The following is a 19,879-nucleotide window of genomic DNA, read 5'->3' as shown; positions in this document are numbered from 1 at the left end:
CCCCCCAGTCTGTGGGGGCAGGAGGGAAGCTCAGGGAGGAATTCCCTCAGAAGAAGGCAGGGGGCAAATCCAGTGTTGTTGATGCAGCTATTATTAAGCACAAGGAAGGAAACAGAACATGTAAACACAAACTCATCTGGATGAAACAAACATACAGTCAATTTCCTCAACTGCTTCCCCCATCCCCCTACACAAGCCTGATAGTTTTCACAGACTAGAAAATTTGGAACACAAACACACTTAAACACACACATCTAGGAGAGTTTTCCCCACAGAATTTTGCAATCAATACAACTCATGTTCTTTCCTTCTCCCTTCTCCCCAGTCAATCAAAATATTAAGGCTCACAGAGATCAGAAGATAAAGTCCAAGCATTTATTTTTTGTAATAATCATTAAATATTTTTATCACCAAAAAAATAAAAGCTCCACAATTCATTAATCTCTTTTTTTTACTGACAGGTTATTCAGCTCTGTGTTTTTAATAGACCAGAACAAAAACATTTTCTTGCTTTGGTGTTCAAATTAACCATATTCCCAAAACTAGTACAGAGACATTGCCCATTAAACATGCCTAAAAATCTCTTTGAAATCAGTAGCATAAGGTTAAATTGAGCAATGCAGAGTGTGTCAAGGTGAAATCATTAAAAAAATGCAAGACATTTTTAAAAGTTACAAAGCAGCACTTTAGCACTGAAAAATAAATAATACATTTGAATATTCTCACTTAAATTTATATTATTTATAGTTGGGTTATTTTAAAGAAACATAACCCTTCAATAATTAACTCTTTTCATGCAACATTGTTTATTTCAACAAGTCATGCAATATAAACAATATTTTACTTCAGCTGGCTGTTGCAACATAGCGTGGTAGAGGAGTTTGATTTCTAACTTAAGAAAAAGGAAGGGTGAGACAAGAAAATCTTGAAACAAAACATGCATTATGTGTATAATATAACCATCCAAGCCAATTAAACTGCCCCTGCTTAACACAGGATGAATGTACAGTGGTTTGGGTGTGTCTTTTTTTTTAAAGAATGCATTGAAATCTCTGGAGCATGAGGTGCTCCACACACATAACACCAAGTTCAGCTGAAGCTGAGCATTAGGATAAAGAACTGAAGGCAAATCAGGATATTTCCATCTTCATATTTCATTATCAAGCTATCCTAAAAATTTCTTGCACAGCCCCACCAAGTCAGCTCCTGATGAGGTGCAGTCAAACTAACTTCCTGCAACATGTTACCTTTTTATTCTAGCAAAACCATCAGGACAGTCAGATCAACTTACTCATTTCAAGTATATTCATCTGTTTAAACATAGGGGTTTATCAATCACACACTTCTGTCAAGTTTGAAATAGGAGTATAGGAAAATCATAAAATCTAAACCCCCTCTGAGAACTTCATACTGATTTCAAGCATACAGGAAAACTACTTACAAAATTGTGCAGGCTAAATTACAGTACATTCTTTACTTTGCAAACATGCTTTTAAAAACATGAAATATACTGTATATGAAATTCAATCCAGGTACTTGCACATACAGACAGGTTAAAAAACAAACAAACCAAACCAGAAAACTTTTGGTCAACAAAAGTTTGTTTGCCTGCAATCATGATAGAAAGCAAGTGATATCCTAAAATGAATACCAAATGCTGTATGTTTTGTTAATCACATGCTTTTAAGAACCAAGCCTTTAATAACTAAAATTTGAAATTATTAATTATATTATGACTTCTAAAGTGGCTGGGGTGGGAAGCACCACTTTAAAAAACAAACATTTCCATTGGATTTAGAGAAAGGAAAAAATTCTAATTTAAAAACAACTATATAGCATTTCTATAAAGTGCCTCTTTGAGGAAATACATCAACAGATGTTTTCCTTGTGCAAAATAGACATTTTTCAGCTCAAATCTTTGAAACACATATGCTACCCAGAGTTTGTGTTCATGCATTACCTACAAAATCAGTAATTCAATAAAACTTCTAATCTATACCAAAACTATTTTTCTTTATTCAAAATGTGTACCACTCCTAATTTAGCTTTTAGGGCTTGAGCTAAAACCATGTCATCAGAAAACTCTGGGTTTCTCATTTCTTAATTCTTCCTCTAAGTTCTTTTCCCATTGTGCGTGTTTACTTCTGACTCTAGAAGTCCATTATGAAGGCTATATGAAATACATTCTCTCCTAGGGAACAGCAAAGCCACATTGCATACCACTGGAATAAGACACTGTTTAAAATCTTTAAAAGCAGCATTTAGGATCAAACTAAAGCTTGATAGAGAGATCTGTCCGCACTTTGAAATGCAAAACCTCTTGAAATTACTATTATTGGAGAGTGGATATTGAAGTGTTCTGAAACTCAAAAAAAAAAGTACCTAAAAGTTGAGAGAAGGAAGCTGAAGCAGCCCAAGCTACTGCCAGTTTCCATTTTAGGCTCAGGTCCACCTGCAGCCAAGCACAGACATGGCAAGAACAGAAACTGCACAGACAGGAGAGAGCCCAGGAGCCTGAGCCCAGCACAGCAGAGCCAGGGCACTCCAGCCCTGGGCCCCTCACAGGTAAGGCTCCATCTGTAGCAGCAAGGAAAGGTAAAAAGTGTGACCATCCCTCTCAGCCTCACCCTAAGCTGGTTACTAACCTGTATCACCTAATTACTAACACTGCAGTGAAGCTCTCCCATGCCACAATTCACTGCAGGCTCCAGCTGGAGTGCTGAAAAGGGGCAGAAGAGAGAGTCCTGGTATTTCTTGGTAAACCACAAGGCTGCAGATGTAAGTTTTCAATGAACAAGCTAAAACAACCACCTCAGAACAGCAGCAGTCCTCTCCCTCCTGGCCTACCACTAGTTTGGCAGTTCATCATCTCTTCTGTGTGTAAGAGGAGTTTTCACATGTCTGAGCAGGAGAGGAGAAAACCAAAGCTTATGAGAATAAGTATGAAATACATATAAACCAAGGTAACAGATTTAAGTGGCTTAAATAAAATTCAGGTACATTCAAGAAAACCAACAGATATTTGTCCATTTTAGAGAAGAGCCACCAAGAGTTTATTTGATCTGAACTGTCTCTTGTAGGAAAGGTATTCTGAATGTACCAGTGCACAGCTGGTCTGACCAGCCAGGAAGTTCATGCTGCAAAGGAGTCCTTCTTGGATAAAAGGTGTAATCTGGTTCATAGTTCAAGAGACAGCTCAGTGATGCCATGTAGATATCTGCAAACCTAGAGAGACGTCTCAGGAAGTAAGTTGGATTCTCATCAGTTCTGAATATGCTCCCAAAGTGTGAATTGAAGAAGTTCCTGTTCATCTCCCTGTCCCCCAGAAAGAGAAAACAAAGACAGAGAAGTGAACAGACCTGCACACATCTCTTCACCAGCTGGCATCCATAACCTGAAACAAGCAGATCCTAAAACCTGTTCTGTACATTATTCTCTTGCCATTGTTCTTCAAAACAATAAAATGTGCCAAAGAAGTTTTTCACCTCTTGCACATATACAACCCAGGTCTAGAAATCACAGTTGTGAAGTTTCACACATCTCCCACTAGAGATAAGTTGCTTCTGACATCAGAAACATGACATCTCAAGCCTTCTTTTCTAGGAACTGTGAAAGATTTCTGCCTTTATCTAAATATTAATGGCATTGAATGTTCCAAAGATAAAAGACTTCTTAAGAAAAGGCAAAGATTTGGTTAATGCACACAAAAAGCTTAAACACATCTTGGAATTAAGTTCTGGGCATTAGTCACTGCCACGTATCATTCCCATTTCATTTATTGTCACATTTCTGGAGAAGACTGCTGGTGGTACAGCTGGCCTTGAAAACTGTGCACTTCACACCCCCTGCATTTAGGGATTTCTCCTTCATAATAATCTATTATTAGTTCTAGGCTTATTGCCTAACTTTGTGATAAATCCCTGCTAAATCCAACCTAGAGCAGAGCTCAGTTTTTATGTACTCCAAGATGTACTACAAACAATCTGCAGAAATTACATCAAAATCTGGTAAAGTGACCTAAGCCTTGACAAAGAAATACAGGTTTTATTCATGCAGAAGCTGTGTAATCAACAGTGACAGCTGAACACAGAGAGGAACAGAAGAATCAAAGTGAGAGGGAAAGGGATTTGATGGGATGTTACCATTTCACACAGAAAAATAACATCTGTTCTAAAGATAGGGAACAGGCAAAAGGGTCCATATGTACAAAGTGTCAGAGGGGAGAAGAGACAGGTACAATATTGCTTCAAAATTATTTTATAATATGTGTAACTACCAGAGACTATAAATCAGGGATGGAAAGAAATTGCAAAGAAACCTGTGGAAGATATTGCATAGAATCCTTGGCTGCCAAAGCATACTGCAAATTCTTCATCCCCTGTGTCTTACCTCATTTCCTTTCTTTCCTTCTTCCATTCTTCTAAAATCATTTGGGAATCAGGATCACGGTGAACCTGAAATGTAAAGTATGGATAACCTGTAACTAAAGATAACTCTATAAATAAACCTTTCTATTAATAAACCCTTATCAGCTAACAGGACATGAGAAATAATTCAGAGATCAGTATACAGAACTTATCCACATGAATTTTAAACAACCAAAATCATTAATTGATCCAGGCTTACCAGTGGAGAAAGAGACAAGATGTTGTGAAAACTCCTATCAACTAACCACACAAATAATTACACTTCCAGTCCAACTCTTCCAGGAGACTGAAAGCATTTGCAAACATCAATGTCCAGCATTTAGAAACTTGGCTGGATCCCTCTGGCTCTCCCAGAGCTGATTACACACACACAGAGCACAAACCTGCATGTGTTCCAATAATCCTGTCAAGGTTTGCAGCCAGGTCATGGTTTGAATGTACTTCTCTGTGTTCATGATTTTAATCTCCGATCGTAGCTCTGGAATAATTGCACCAGTGCGCCAGCCGTGCTTCAGGGTCAAGTCCTGTTTACCAGCAATTACAAAATACAGGTATTAGTCTTAAGAAGAACTACTTAAAAAAAAAAAAAGAATCTGACTACTGTTTATCCCAAAGCAGCACCAATTTAATTGCTTTTTATGTACAAACAGAAGTATGAAACAGTGGGACTTAACTGTGCCAATGGACAATAGAATTTAATTTCAGATTAAGCATCAAATCCTACATTTTTTAGGGAGAGAGATGAAGAACACACAAGCACTTGCAAATAAACACTAATTCATTAGGTTTAAAACAAACAGCAGGAAATGCCTCTGTAGATGAGAGCTCTGCTGCTGCCAGCAGTACCTGGAGGAACTGTGTGCTGGGTTTGTGCTGGTTCCTCACACCCAGCTGACAGCAGGCTCCAACCAGGAGCCCCAGCAACTCAAGCTGCTCCTGACAGGTACAACACAAGGCAGCTGCCACCTGTGCTCTCCTCTCCACTGTGGCAGAGTGGAACAGAGCTGCACCCTCCTCTTGGCCCTCAGTCCTCTGAAGCACCCAGTGTTACTGTTCTTTTTAAAAGCAGACTGAGGAAAAAATTTTAACATCTGCTGCTGTTGAAACATCTTACAAAAGTTTGGAGTTGAAAAGTCACATCCAGGCATTCAAAAGGAATCAATCACAAAAGAGCCCAGTGGTGGTCACTTACCCTAAGGTAACAATTAACAGAGCATTTGTTCATAAGGTGACAAAAAAAAAAAAAAAGCCTGGAGAGGGGGGGATACAAATCAGAGCACGATCTTGGGAAGAACATTCATAATTAGTGACAGGAAGATGGACTCCTGCATTCAAAACAGAACTTCATTCAGCTGTCATCCAAATCAGGCATATCCTGTACATTTGGATATCTGTGTTTACTCTCTAGTACATCTGACATAATCAGTATCTGGATCAGAAATACAACCTCACACATTCCTGACCACAGTTAGTAAACAACTTAAATGCTACAAGTCAGGTGGAAAATATGGTTGGCATTTTACAGCACCAAGGTTACTTGCTGGAAAAAAAAAAAAGGCAATATGGCTTAACAACCAAATTTTGTTGTATTTTAAAATATCAAATGAAAGTGTGCTACATTGAATAACTGCAGAGGAAGAGAGCAAAACTAACAGAAAGCCTCTGTTAGTTTTTTCTCTGATTTTGGGAAAGCAAACTACTTACTGCCAAGTCACTGTATATGTGGTCACCAAAGTAGAGAACCTTAGAGCCCCTCCAGCCAGTAAGCTTCAAAAATTCATACAAGTTACCCTGCAGAAATAATGACATGGACATTGTAGCAGCATGTGACTTTCACCTTCACAGGCATGAAAAATAAACTTAGCACATCACTAAAAACACTTCATAGTACAAATCTTGTCCTCAGTTTATACACTATGAATCCGAAATTTTACAGGTGATTTCAGTGATAGTAGCACTTCAAGAGACAATGACATACAATACCAACTATGAATTTGTACAACTTCAGACATTAAATAACTCTCTTAAAGAATGCAACTGCATTTTAGAAACCTTTATATCCAAAGAAGCTTGGGATTCTAGGAAATAGGTACGAAATTTCAACATAGAGAGTCTGTTGAAAGCATACCTGTTTGTAAATCTGGCCTTTCTGCAGCTTGTGAATCTTGTCCCAGAGCAAGACTCCCCTTTCAGTCACCTTCCGAAATGGTCTAGGATAGACAATGCAATTGTTAGTTGCTGTAGAATCCTGACACTTCTTAGGCAATTAAAGTATTGGAATTAAAACATTAATTTCTCAAAAGGAAAAAATATCTCTAGCATCTGAATTTTGTAAGAGAAAAAGCAAAACTTCCAAACTTCCACTTTAACCAGTGAAAAGCAATGTAACTTTCCAGTATACTTATGACATTTATAAACAAATTTTGAGAACAACTGCTTAGAAGTAAGGCAGGGACCCCAGGCAGAAGGGAAGAAACAGCATGAGTTGTCTGCCAGTAAGGAGGAGAGAACACAAAAAAATAGATGTGCAGAACTCTTGCCCAATCCCTCAGTTTGCACACCTGGACAACTGAAGATGAGAGAGCACAGGACTGGGGTCAAGACATATAGCAAAATCTTTCAAAAATTAAATGTAAAAAGTAAATGGAAAATAATCCCATCTCCCTCTATCTCACTTTCAAATCATAAGCACACATAAAAGAACAGGTCCTTTTCCAAGGGCATACACATTAGAGATGTGTTTACTTAATCATAACTAGTCCAAATATTCCAGTCTGTCAGCCAGCCAGATGTCTTTTAAATACCATGTGTGAAGAAAAAAAAAAAACCAAACCCAGAAGCAATGGAAGACATTTCCAGATAAGGGTCTTATTTGAAAGGCATCAAGACTTCTCAGGCTTATAAGGAAAGAAGCACACTTCAACAACATGCAGATAAGTTAAAAATGGCTTCTGTGGCTCTAAGTCATTTCAGTACACCTGTGACAGCTCCTAGAACTTTCTTAGGCAAAAAAGTGTAAATATTTAGACTTCAGCATTGGGTGTTGCTGCATTTTGTAATGACTTTACCCAGGATTTCAAATATGATTTCATTTTACACTGCAGCCAAAGGAAAATATTTCCTAACACACTCTATAGCCTTATATGGAAGAGCTGCTTGAATTATTCTTTCCTGACTAAACACCCACCTTCGCTTATCATTGAAAAAGTTTGGTTTTTCAGCCTGGACAATGACCACATCAAAGAGATCCCTCCAGTCCTTGCCAACGATGAACTTCATGCCTTTGTCCCTAAAAAGGACACAGGAATATTAACAATTAACTGTAGCAAAGTGAAGTTGCCTGTGCAATAGAATGAATTATACCAGAGAACCTCATCTTCCCCATCTTTAAAAATGCATAATTAAACAGCAAACAACTGCTCACGTACACAAAGCTGCTGGGACTGTTTGTGATGAGAAACATCTTCTTGCCATGATCAGCCAGCTTTGCTAACACTGCACGAGTTTGTTCAGCATAGCAGATGTATTTCTCTGTGAGGATCGGGGAAAACACAGCATTAATTGAGAAAACTCCTGTGAAAAACTGAATGCATTCAACCAAGAGCTCAGAACACAAGGTTATACTTAAACACACCTTTGACAAGTGGGAATAAGTCTTTCAAACTTTAAAAATTTAGAATTTGTAACCTTTAAATATGGAAGACAGAAAACTCATATACTATCAGTAAAAAAAGCTTTAATAGATTATACCACCAGTACTTACCAATATCTGCTTCAATTGCTCTGTACATTATTCCTTTGATATGAACATCCCTGATTGAATCCTGAGAGGAAAGCAATGAGCAGTAAAGAACTTCATCTTTTCAAGTGTTCACTAAATAGCAATAGTAATTTGTTTTTAAAACAACTCATTTCCCAACACTTCCAATTTTACAGAAATGCCATGTAATGTTCAATATAATTATATATATGTGTATGTATATTTATATGATGTCACCACTAGACAAAGACTAAGCTTCTCTTCTGAGAAATAAACTTCATAATTTTGTGAAGTACAAAATTATATAGCAGAGGGGCTCTTTTACAAAACTGTGAAAGGGTGAAGTGAAAGCCCTCTGCAGAAGCAGAGTCATCACAGATTTCCAGTGACCTTTGGAGCAGAACACATTCCTTTCCCCTTACAAAAAAAAAAAAAAAAGTTGTACATCTGACAGATTTTAGATTACAATCACTCACAAATGCCCTGATTATTTACGTAAGAAATTTATGAACAGATGAAAGAAGTTAAATGTTAGAACAAAGTATTTATAAGGCACTCTGGAGGCATTTAACAGCTCTCCTGAGCCAGCTCTGCACCAGACAGCTTTGTTTAGAACAGTGGTAATGCCATTTTGCTGCTTACTCAGAGTATGGCCTCAAAATCCTCAAAAAATACCGCTATGCGGAATAGTATAGAAATTTCTCTACATGCCTCAGAGGAACCACAAGAATTGTCCTTCTCTATGTTACATAACCATGACATAAGATTATCTCCTCTGCAGGACACAAGCTGAGGAATCAAGAGGGTCAAATTACTCTAGACTAGGACTACAGCTTATCTGGAAGAGGAAGAGAGGTAAACAGGGAAAAGAAATAGTTCAAAAGTACGAGATAGCAAATCACTGCACACTAGCCAAAATGAAAGCTCCAAACTGGAATTCCCTATAGCCTCTTACACTCCCTATAACCCAGTAATTCCCTGATGGTGAGAAAAAAAGATATGTTGAACAACAATCAAAAGAACTTCTATCACCTTACAAGATCTTCTTCACTTCCCCTATTCACCCCTCAAACCCATAAAAAGAGCAAAAGTCCTAAAATGCCAGCTTTCAAACCAATTTCAGTCTATTCTTTTCCAAACTCCACCTTAATTTTACTTATATTTTTATGGCTGTATACCCATAATTACTCCATACAAAACCTGAAGTGAGGTATTTCACTGAGGCTAGCACAACAGGTGAAAGAGATGAAAGCTTCCTGAAGTGTTCACAGAAAAGACAAATATACAAGTTCATCCAAATCTTCAAAGCTTGACATCTACCTTGACATCTTTGTACAGATGAACAGGTTCGTAGTCTATGTTGTTTTTCAGAAAATATTCATTCACACAAGAAAGGAGTGTCATTTCTGGCAAGGAAAATATATCCATGAATTGCTTCATTGTATTTCCTTGGGAGCTCTACAGTGATGAGAAGAAAAGGAAAGAAAAAACAAAAGTCAGGCATTTCCCAGATTAGAACACTTTCATTTGTTCAGTATAAACACTTCAGCTTAGTAGCAGATATTCAGCTTTTGCCATCCCTCTTCACATGGCTAAAGACTCTTTTTCAACTAAGACCTTCAATAAAGATATCTCCAACAAAAGTGTTGTGATTAATTCTTCAAATAAATCCAAATCATTACTCTTAAGAGTGGTATTTTAATTCATAAAAATAAGATAGTGCTCAGCTAAAAGCCAAGAGAAGGCCTTCACTAGAAGTCTGCCCTTCTGCAAAGGCATCCCACTGGGAATGCCAGAGTGATATTCACAACTGCTGCAGAGACTGGATTCAGGAATTCTAATTTCAGTTCCTTAAAATAAGAACAAGTACTTGTACATACAAGTACAAGAACATTAAATGCTCCACATCACAAAGGAGGGCTTTTCATGTCAACATGAAATTAACATCTGGACATTAAAAGGGGTGAAATAAACTTGGCTTTTTAGCAAAAAGTCAGCTTCACCCTTCATTTGGGAAAGGGGAAGCAACCCATCAGAGGAAAAAATCAACTTTATTGGCAAAGTTTAGGATTTAACATGGAAGTTTCATCTTTCACTACTTATCTTTTGCCAAATCCTCTTTGACTCTGCCAGGTTGCATGCAGGAGTTGCCTCCATACATTTACTTGCTGCTGTACCAGCTAAGCCATCAGACCACCAGGAAAAAGTGAAGTACATGAACCAGATATGGTTCATTTGCCAGCCTTTATCAGAATCTGTGCACAACACTGAGCAAGTCACTTGATTTTTTGTGTTCCACCACTCTGTCTGTATGACTTGGTAAGGGAACAGTCAGAGAAAAAAATACAGCAAGCAAGACAGAGAAAAGTAATTTGTCACTTTAGATGGCAAAATGACATATAGCACTAAAGGCAATCATATATTGAGAAAATATAATTGCTACTTATATAATGAGAACAAAATTTAAACACCACCACCCTCATGCCAAAAAACCCTCACCCAATTTAAAGACCCATTTGAGGTTTTACCTTTCCATAAAAGTCACTCATTTGCTCTAAAGGGACATGGGAACCATCATACATTGCAATGACTTCTTCATCTGGGACAACACTGAGGCCTCTGGAAAAAAAATACTAGCTTTAGTTCAAAAGTCAGATTAAAATTTTCAAGTAAACACCAAACCCTGACAGACTAACACTTAGATCTGGATCTTATTAAAAGCCTAATAACATCACAGGAACATTTTTAAGTTAAAACAGCACCTTTCCTTACCAAACAAGTAACATTTTAACAGGCTCATGCACACAAAACACATTCCAATTATAAGTCCTTTCTACTTTCTTATGGGAAAAGAGCTTATAAGTGTCCATTAAGGCTATGCCTCAAGGGGATTTTTAAGAAGTAGTTAGAACTTCCAGTTTCTTAACACAAAGTAATTCCTCACGCTGCCTTTTCTTTTATACAGCACTGATGATATGATAGTGCTTAAATCAGATTATTCTGCAGCATGACCTTGAAGATTTAAGGAAGTGAAAAACATACACAACCTTTAACTAAATAAGAATTTCTTTTTAAATGTATGAACAGTTCAGTTTCCCAAAATTTAAAACTACTTGAAGGATGGTTGACAATTAAAACATTCAAATAAAACAACAAATGGGGAAGAAGGGGATAGCATTTCCCCAGAGTTTATCAACAATTAAGAGAGCACAGGCTTTAGTTTGGTTTTGAATGTTTACAGCATTAAGCATCTTGCACTAAAGCATCTAAAAGACTGCAGGCATTCAAGCATCCTCACCAGAGGCCACAGAAGTGTTGATATTTTACTCAGGATTAAAAAAAACCACTAATGCAAACCAGATCAGCTGGTCTCCTTTTTCCAAAAACCTACTTAATGATGTTTTGCAATCTTGTAAAACAGACAATTATTTCAATGGCTCCCTTTCTTGGTCTGACCAAGAAGAGTTGCCAGCATTAAAATAAAACTAAATTAATTCACAAGCTTAGTGCTTTCAGTGCTTAGAGTCCACACCAGCTTTGCAGTGGAAGGGAATGATACATGAACTTCCTCAGGGTTCCTGTGGTGGCAGAATCCTACATTAACCAGCTCTTTACTGCAGTTCTGTCTCCACACACCAACTGGGACACAACCCTGAGCTGCTGCTGGCAGAACTCCAGCATTCAAGTCAGTCTTGTGCACCAACAGGGCAGATAATACTTGGGGTTTGTAACATACAAAGTTCAGCATCATCCCCTCCACGGCAGCAAGCACAAAGAAATGCAACCAAAATATAAACCAGATTCCAGAATTGAGGAGGTACCTTCTGGTCTGCAGACAGCTATGCCAAGTGCTATTTGAATACTGCTAGAGAAAACACTTGTGCATCAGCAGATACTTAAGCACAAATCAACAGAGGACAATGTGAAAGCCACAGTGGAGAGATGGCTGCCTAGGCAAAGCTGTAAATTATTTTTACCACAAGTCTCACACTCCTGACACAGCTCACAGTGCAGCTGTATAACCACAGATCATCCTGACATCAGCCCTCATGGCCTTCAGCCTCTTTTTTCCTGCCCTCATCCCTGTACAGGTGTTTGAGGAAACAGCATGAAGCGTTGATGCAAACCATCATTTCCAGGTCACATCCCCTTCTGGACCCAAATTTGGGTGTTCTGTCCTCATGGTGGGTGGAGGAACACAACTAGGAGTGCAACAGGATAAACCTGGCTAAAAGTCTTTTTGTCCAATGACTTTAAGAAGGGTGGCCTGGCTTCTTATCTAATTTAAAGTCTGGTACCAAGTGTGGTGCAAGTTTGATTTGGTTGATGTGTCCAAACTTAAAAGCTCTATGCAAACACAGCAGGACCTCTCAAGTGTCTCCACAACCACACCAAAGTCACCCTATCAGGTACCCTGTGACAATTATTTACATAGAAAGCAGGAGCAGAGAAGTCATCAGGGTATTTTTAGATGTCTTTCAGCACAATTTAACAGCCGGAAACAAAGTGAGTCAGCACTATGTGACCAGCCAGCCTGCCAATTCTGCCAGGGCTGACCTGGGCAATCAGCTGGGCTGGAGCAGGCACTGGATGTGTACACATCTGTGTGTACTCACAGAGATGCAAAGAAAACCCCTTCCAGCAAGGCCACAATGCTCATTCATGGCTGTGGGCATCAGGGCACGGGTCCTGGTAAGAATCCAAGCTGTACACTAATAAATGGGGTTAAACGAAACAAAAAGTAAAAGCACACATCGTTATTAGAAAGAAAAAATAACTTTACCCACCTGTAAACTGTTCCCAGCTGAATGTAATGAAAAGCATCAATCTTCATTAATAATGCCTTGCAGAGAAAAAAGAAAATATTTTTTATCACTTCAACTATATGACATGAAATTACAAAAGTCAAAGCAATTTAATCTACAACCTTTCTGCCTCAAGAACACCTGAGCACTCTCCTTGCAACTTCCTTCACAGCTTCCAAAATACTTTCATCAATGATATTTTTACCTAGTTTTATCCTGTTGCACCCTAAGTTGTCTTTCCCCACCCACCATAAGGACAAAATGCCCAAAACATCTTCTACTTAAGGGCCATTTAAAAAAAAAATATTATTCTTATTGATGATGTTAAAAATAACAGTAATGACAATAATAGTAATAATAAAGAATAAAGATTGCTATTAAAGAGAAAAACATGAAACAAAATCCTTACACATCAATGCAGAGTGAAAAGTTGAAAGGCTTAGAAGCTCTCTGTTTTTTTTGCTATGTTCTCAGCACTACACAACTCATCACAAAGTTATTTATACATACCCGGTGCACATCATAGTGAAGCCCTCTGATGGCAAAATTGGGATCATAATCATATTTTCTTATTTCTGCGGGATACTAAGAAAAGAGAGCAATGATTTGATTTTAAAACCATAATGAAAACAATAAAAATTGTTTCTGAAGAATTTTAAAAGTCCAAGTTTTCTATGCTTCTCATTTGCTGTAATCATGTAGGATAATTTTTCATAGGCAGGTGAGATTTGCAGGAACATATGCCTGCAACACAAGTCAAACATTTTTCCAAAATCCAAGATCATTGTTTTAAATATAAGGTCATCCTGGCATCTAAAGTTGGACATCCAGGTAGTCTGTAGTGATTACCTTTGAACATTAGCTTCTTGTTCAAAAAGTTAATTTAATATATTATCAATACATTCTTCATACATTTAAAAAAAATTAATTTTAGAGATGTGCATTAACTGAATGTCTGTCATGTACTCTTCCCTCAGGTTCTTTATATATAGTGTAGGTAGCTCACCCCATTACAGGGTGTGAGCTGTAGTCTAACATTTTTCAGTACAAGCCCATTATCAGACAACTGTAATTTTGTCCTGCTTTAAACAGGTTGCCACAAAAAGAAATGTCAGGTGCATGTCTTGGCCTAAGGGCTTTGTTCGCTTGTTTTTAAGGGGTGAAATACTTCAGTAGTTTCAACAAGGCCTGAGAAAACCATAATTTATTTGATTAATACACTGAAAGGTAATCCTTCATTCTCCTCCCCCAGGTTACAGCAGCCTTAGAACCTGACATTGTTTTTCACCCTCTCTACAACAGTCTCCATACATATATGGATAATCTGCAAGCCTTCAGGGGAAAAAGTGCATTAGGCAGCTTCAACAGAGCCTCTAGCTACTTTATAAGACATAAACTGTCATTTCCCCCCAAAGTTCTTATCTTGCTGAAGAAGACTTGCTCTGCAACTGCTGTAGATTGCATTTATACTGAGTACAGGCATCTACAGTTAAAGGAAACAGTCCTATCATGCCTACACTAACACTTCCAGAAAATGTGGGGCAGGCTACTGATCTGAATGAAAAACAGCATCAAAAGCCTACAGACAGCTTGGAAGAGGTCTGGTCAGGGAACATAAAGCAGAGACACAAGGGAAATCATCAGGGAACGATACAGAACTGATCAACTAAAAACTCCCATGCACTGCACGTGCCCCAAAGCAACCACACCAAGCATGTGAAATGAAATTTATTTCTGACTTTATCAAATCTCTGCATGCTTGACTTGCTACTTTAATTTATTCTACTAGAAAGTTGTCTTTGCAGACACATGCCAGTACATATGAGTTTAGCCTGGCATATAAATTCAAGCTTCCTTGCAAACCAAACAAAGAAATTATAGAAATGGTACTGTTTGCTTACCCCACTTTTGGTAGGGACAAATATAACTGGACTGAAACAGCAGTCCTGATAAAAAAAAGGCACAAGGCCTGTGCATCAGGAAAGAAATGAACCCAGGAACAAGAGCTTACATAGAACACCTGCTGCCACCTCTGTGATTAGCATTAAATTGATGTTTATTCTCTTGGGCAATTCCTTGCTTCCTATACTGCATTTTGCAATTTTTCCTGTATTACCTCCCACTGTCACGAGCAAAATTGGCCATCTTTTGGGTTGACTGTGACAGTCATAATGGATACTGTCTAGAGGGTCTTTTTCTAATTGTAAAGACAAAAAAATATATTAACAGTATAAGCAGATAAATTTCAAAAGGAAATAATTTCAATAAGCTGCCTCAAAAAGTAATTACACCTTTGTTTAGTAGATCTCAGGAGATTTAACCAAGACAAACTGTAAAGCTATTACTACCCAAATCCATTCAAATAAAAAAGGCAGAACGCCATTAGAATTTTTGTCTACAAGAATTAATCTTGACTCCTACAGTAACATGGGTTTTTCCCATGAACCATGTAGCTTTAATAAAGTATATTTACACATCCCACAGAAACTGCTATCAACCACATGCCAAAATTGCAGGGGGATAAAGCTGTGTGTGCTTGTAGCACCCATGAAGTTTTGTTTGCTCCTCCAAGGATATTTATAGGTGTTTATAAATAGCTCCTAACCTTTAGATTCAAATACGAAAGTGGAATAACACCACGCATTCAGATTTAGGTTGCATAAAAATACACAAGCAGCTTTATTAACATACTCCATGGACTTTCTGTCTTTGCTTTAAACTGTAGGACTTGCAGGAAAGGAATTTTGCTTCTTTTAGTCCACAGATTTTTTTCAGTCTTTATACCAGGAATACCTTTGTTTTCCCCAGCCTGCCATCTCCTTCTTCTCCACTTCCTGACACATGGGAGCTTTTCCCATCCCCAAACTAGACAAGAAGCAGCTCCAAACTGCCTGGATGTCAAGTGGTCACTGCTTGGAGAGGCAGGAGGGCAGTGCTCCGACCTCAACACTTCCCTGTATCCCGGCTCTGGTCACTGCACACGCTGCCCCTCCAGCCAAGGCAGCCGAAATGCCAGGTACACACAGAGCCCTCAGTGCAATCAAAGCCCTGCTGTGAAGTCCAGCTAAAAATATTTCACAGGGAAATTAATCACTGCACTCACAGCAAGGGATCAAGCACAGTAACGGGAACTTTTAAGGTTCCTATTTATTAATGTGACTCCAATAAATGGCAATCAGGAAGAAACAACAAACTGCACACCCACATGAAAAGATAAGACAAATATAACTGTATTCCTTAACAGACTGTTCTCTGCTCAGAACTGCAGCTGAGACTAAAACAGGGCTTCTGTTGTGAATATGGAGCTGTTGTACAAAATGTGCTATAAGGGAGACAAGCTAGGACTGAGGCATGAAAAGATGATTCATGCCTCTCACTCAAAAATCATTTATTACACCCTTTATTCATAAGTGTACAGTTATTCCATTAATTTTACTTACCCGGTGCTCGTTAATAAGAAGATCTCGAGCAGCATTGAATATGAGCGTGTGCAGATGTTTAGAATAAAAGACCAAGGTGTAGTCATAATCAAACCCATAAATTTCAATGTCTGACAGGCTCATTTCATTGTTTGAAAAAATAGCATCTGGGTTCAGCATGTTACTCATAATTGAAGGAACCAACTCTGTGAACAGGGGAGAGGAAAAAAAGTTACACCAGCCTTGTACCTTTATTTAAATAAAGACATAGAAATCTATTAGCAATTGCTAAATATAGATAAATGATGAAAACTGTCAAACTAATTGACACTAAACAACTAATTGTAAACAATATGATGCTATTGAACAGGCTGTCCCTAACTTGTCGTGGAGATCCATAGGTTTTATTCCAAGTAAGCTTTTCTCTGCAGTCCAAGTTTGAAGAGAAGATGCATTTCGGCATCTTGCTTATCACAGGACACCAGACATAATTTTTGCTAACTCCATTAACACATTTATTATCGTTTTTGAATGTGAATTTGGAGTTGAAGAATATTATATTATCATTACTACTAGTCTAGGAGCCTTGTCTTCTGCTCCCATTACTCGGTCCAGCTCCTGCCCCTGAAGCAGAACTGACATTGCTCTAATTTGATATTGCTTTAATTTTTGCTTCACCATTTCAAGGTTATCATATTAATCAATTTCAGCTCACATGAATAAACGATATGTGACTGTGTACATAACTATTGCATACACATTGTTATACTTATTAACCTCCTAGAGAATCAGAAAACCAAACATATTCTGCTTATTTTCTACACAAACACACAGTGTTTGTGCAAACACTTCCATTTTAAGGGTATGTTTCTGTTGATATTTGATTGAAAAAGTATAGTGACTGAGAATTAAAACCATGATATAATAAGTAACTTTAGGGCCAACACCAATGTCAGCACTAAACATTGAGAGTGTTCATATTTCTTGTTTACAAAACTTGAAAGAGCAACATTAGGAGGTTAAACACTACTCTCCTGGCAGCATAAAACATGAGCATGTTTTCCTTCCTTATATACTGTCTTTATACTCCAGACTTCCCTACCAGCAGTAAAAAATGGGGAACATTAATCTTAAATCAGGGCTTGGAAAGGTGAGTTTAAAGGGAATAGGCTTTGTTTGGTTACTTCCCATATAGGTTTAAATGGAATTGACCCAGCTTCTCTCAAAACCCTCAGCTCTGAGGACAGATCCCTACAAGCTCCACCATTGAAAACATCTCAACAAGGCAGGTACTTCAGATGCAGACACTCAGGTCTTTTAATTTTTAAGAGAGGGAAAGAAGCAAATTCCCTGAGTTTAACTCCAAACTTCAAATACAGCCCAGCAATCAAATCAAATACAATTTGACATGCTACAATTAAGGCAAATATTCCTATGATATTCCTATTCCTCTATAGAAAGGGCCATGAAGCATTCAATTAACTTGAAGTCATTAGCACAAGTTAATTGTCATTTTTAATCAACTTCCAAAATCTACACCCATCTCCGTATTATAAAGTATTTTTTCAAATGTCAATTGTGCAGCTTGGTGAGTCAACACTCGTTTTAAAAATAAAGATATTTATGGAGCTATATATAGATAAAAAGATACTTAAGCTGCAAACTAGCCTGACTGGTGGCTGTCTGAAAACAGGCGGTATGAACAGTTGGCAGCTATTAGACATTCTGGCCAGCAGACAGCATCACAAATCCTATAAACCTTGGGTCAAAAAAACAGGAGAGCCTTCTAGCTTTGTCACCTCAACACCATAACTGAAATATCATATACTTGAAGCTATTGGGTGACTTAGCTGTAATATAATAGCCTGAAATATTCTAGAAGCAGTTGCCTCATCTTTCGCCAGCTCACACCCACTGAGCAACTTATTTTCTCACAACCTTACCCTATCTCGGCTCCCAAGTATTATTTGGGTGTGGTTTAGAACAAGAGAAAGTTAATTCCAAAAACAGGAAAAGAATAGATTCGAAATAAAACACACTTCCCTTCTTCCTATCCCTTATCTCACCCTCCAAAGCCCACAGACCTCTCATGATCGCTAGCATGGCTTTTAATTTCACTTCTGAAATACTGACGCTATTCTGCATTAACAAATGCTTTGCTTGCACCCAGTGCTGTGAAGTCCCAGCTCACATTCAAGACTCCTAAGTGCAGGAAAACACAATAATTTCTTTCTTTATAGGCAGAACAAACAAGCTAAAGCATTATCCATTGCCACTACAAGACATGCTCTTCCCCATGTCATTATAGAACACACTCTGCCTCTTTTTCTTTCAGCTCGCAGAAAACACCGCATTTCCAAGCAAGTATTATCTTGGTAGTTCTCTTCCCATCGGAGAAAGGGCAGAAGCGAGCATTTTGCTTGCTTTTTCCTTTAGCTTTTTGCCTGGCTGGGTTTAGACCAGGGCTTCCCAGGGTCATGTATGTACTGCGAGCATTTTATAATGCCTCGCAAAGCGCTTTGATGGAACCGTATGCAAAATTAAGAGTCACCCAAAACTTCACAGTATTTTAACTTTTTGGATAAGCAGTCTATTCCAGAATAGTTACGCTGTGTATATATATATAACAGCCATCAATGAGATGATCAGCTCCTCGATTTTCTTTCTACATTTGCCTTTCTACACTCAACACACCTCCAAAACCTGCCAATTTGCCTGGTCCAAAGGCGCTCCGAGAGCGGCGGCCCCGCACCGGCGACGGCGTGAGGGGCTCCGCGTTCCCTCCGACGGGAGGATGAAGGGACTGCCACCCCCACAGCCCGTGTCCCTGGTGTCCGGCCCCAGAACCGACCGAGGGAGGCTCTCCCCGCTCTACCGCCCCGGCCCCGGGCACACCAGGGCAGCCGGAGCCGCTCCTCGGCCCCCCGACCCTTCCCGCTCCCCCACAGGCTTCGCCCTTGCTCCGCTCCCAGCCGCCACCACGGCTCCGCTCCGGCCCGCTGAGGGGGCGCCGCTCACCCTTGGTGACCCTCTTGGCCTCCTTGTAGCGCGACCACAGGTAGCTCTTCATGTCGGGCGACGGCTGCTGCTGCTGCGGGGCCACGGTGCAGAGCGGAGCGGCGCCCGCGGCGGGCAGGACGCGGCCCCGCCGCCCGCCCGCTCCCGCCCTGCCCGCCGCCAGCAGCGCCCGCGCCGCCACCGCTGCCATGCTCCGCGCTCAGCCCCGCCGAGCCGCTCCACCGCCGCCGCCGGCTGAAGTCACTTCCTTGGGCCCCGCCCCGGGCTGAGAGGCGGGCCCGGGCCCGCAGGTAGCGGCGGGAGGCCGGGCTTGGCCGGGCTACGGCGCCCTGAAGCGTGCCTGAGGAGCGGAGCGCTGCCGGTGCGGCCCCGCGGGCTCAGCCGGTGTGGCCGGGCCCCGGCGCCCTGAAACGGTGCCTGAGGAGGGAGCGCAGGCGGTGCGGCCCCGCG

At 39.6% G+C, this 19,879-nt stretch overlaps 1 protein-coding gene across 1 annotated transcript; it reads right to left on the bottom strand.

The window, feature by feature from the left end:
* Positions 1–361: 361 nt before the first annotated feature.
* On the bottom strand, positions 362–19,619 carry NT5DC3 (5'-nucleotidase domain containing 3). Its single transcript, XM_054281861.1, has 14 exons — positions 19,430–19,619; positions 16,433–16,617; positions 13,503–13,577; positions 12,975–13,030; positions 10,716–10,806; positions 9,508–9,645; positions 8,191–8,251; positions 7,856–7,958; positions 7,615–7,716; positions 6,556–6,637; positions 6,132–6,218; positions 4,811–4,951; positions 4,390–4,454; positions 362–3,315 (listed from the first exon to the last, which is right to left on the bottom strand). The coding sequence occupies exons 1-14, from the start codon at positions 19,617–19,619 to the stop codon at positions 3,054–3,056; spliced, it is 1,638 nt and encodes a 545-aa protein (XP_054137836.1). The 3' UTR covers positions 362–3,053.
* Positions 19,620–19,879: the final 260 nt, after the last annotated feature.

Source organism: Melozone crissalis, unplaced genomic scaffold (genome assembly GCF_028551555.1).
Source record: "Melozone crissalis strain CALT ecotype California unplaced genomic scaffold, PUWL_Pcris_2 ptg000033l_1, whole genome shotgun sequence".
In the NCBI taxonomy this organism is placed as follows: Eukaryota; Metazoa; Chordata; class Aves; order Passeriformes; family Passerellidae; genus Melozone; species Melozone crissalis.
This window is presented reverse-complemented; position numbering and strand designations above follow the sequence as displayed.

Coding starts and splice junctions, on each gene's coding strand:
- NT5DC3 (XM_054281861.1), bottom strand. CDS start 19,619: ATGGCAGCGGTGGCGGCGCGGGCGCTGCTGGCGGCGGGCAGGGCGGGA. Junction 13,031..13,502: donor TTCACTATGATGTGCACCGG/GTATGTATAAAT, acceptor TTTCTCTGCAAG/GCATTATTAATGAAGATTGA. Junction 6,219..6,555: donor AAGGCCAGATTTACAAACAG/GTATGCTTTCAA, acceptor TTATTTCTGCAG/GGTAACTTGTATGAATTTTT.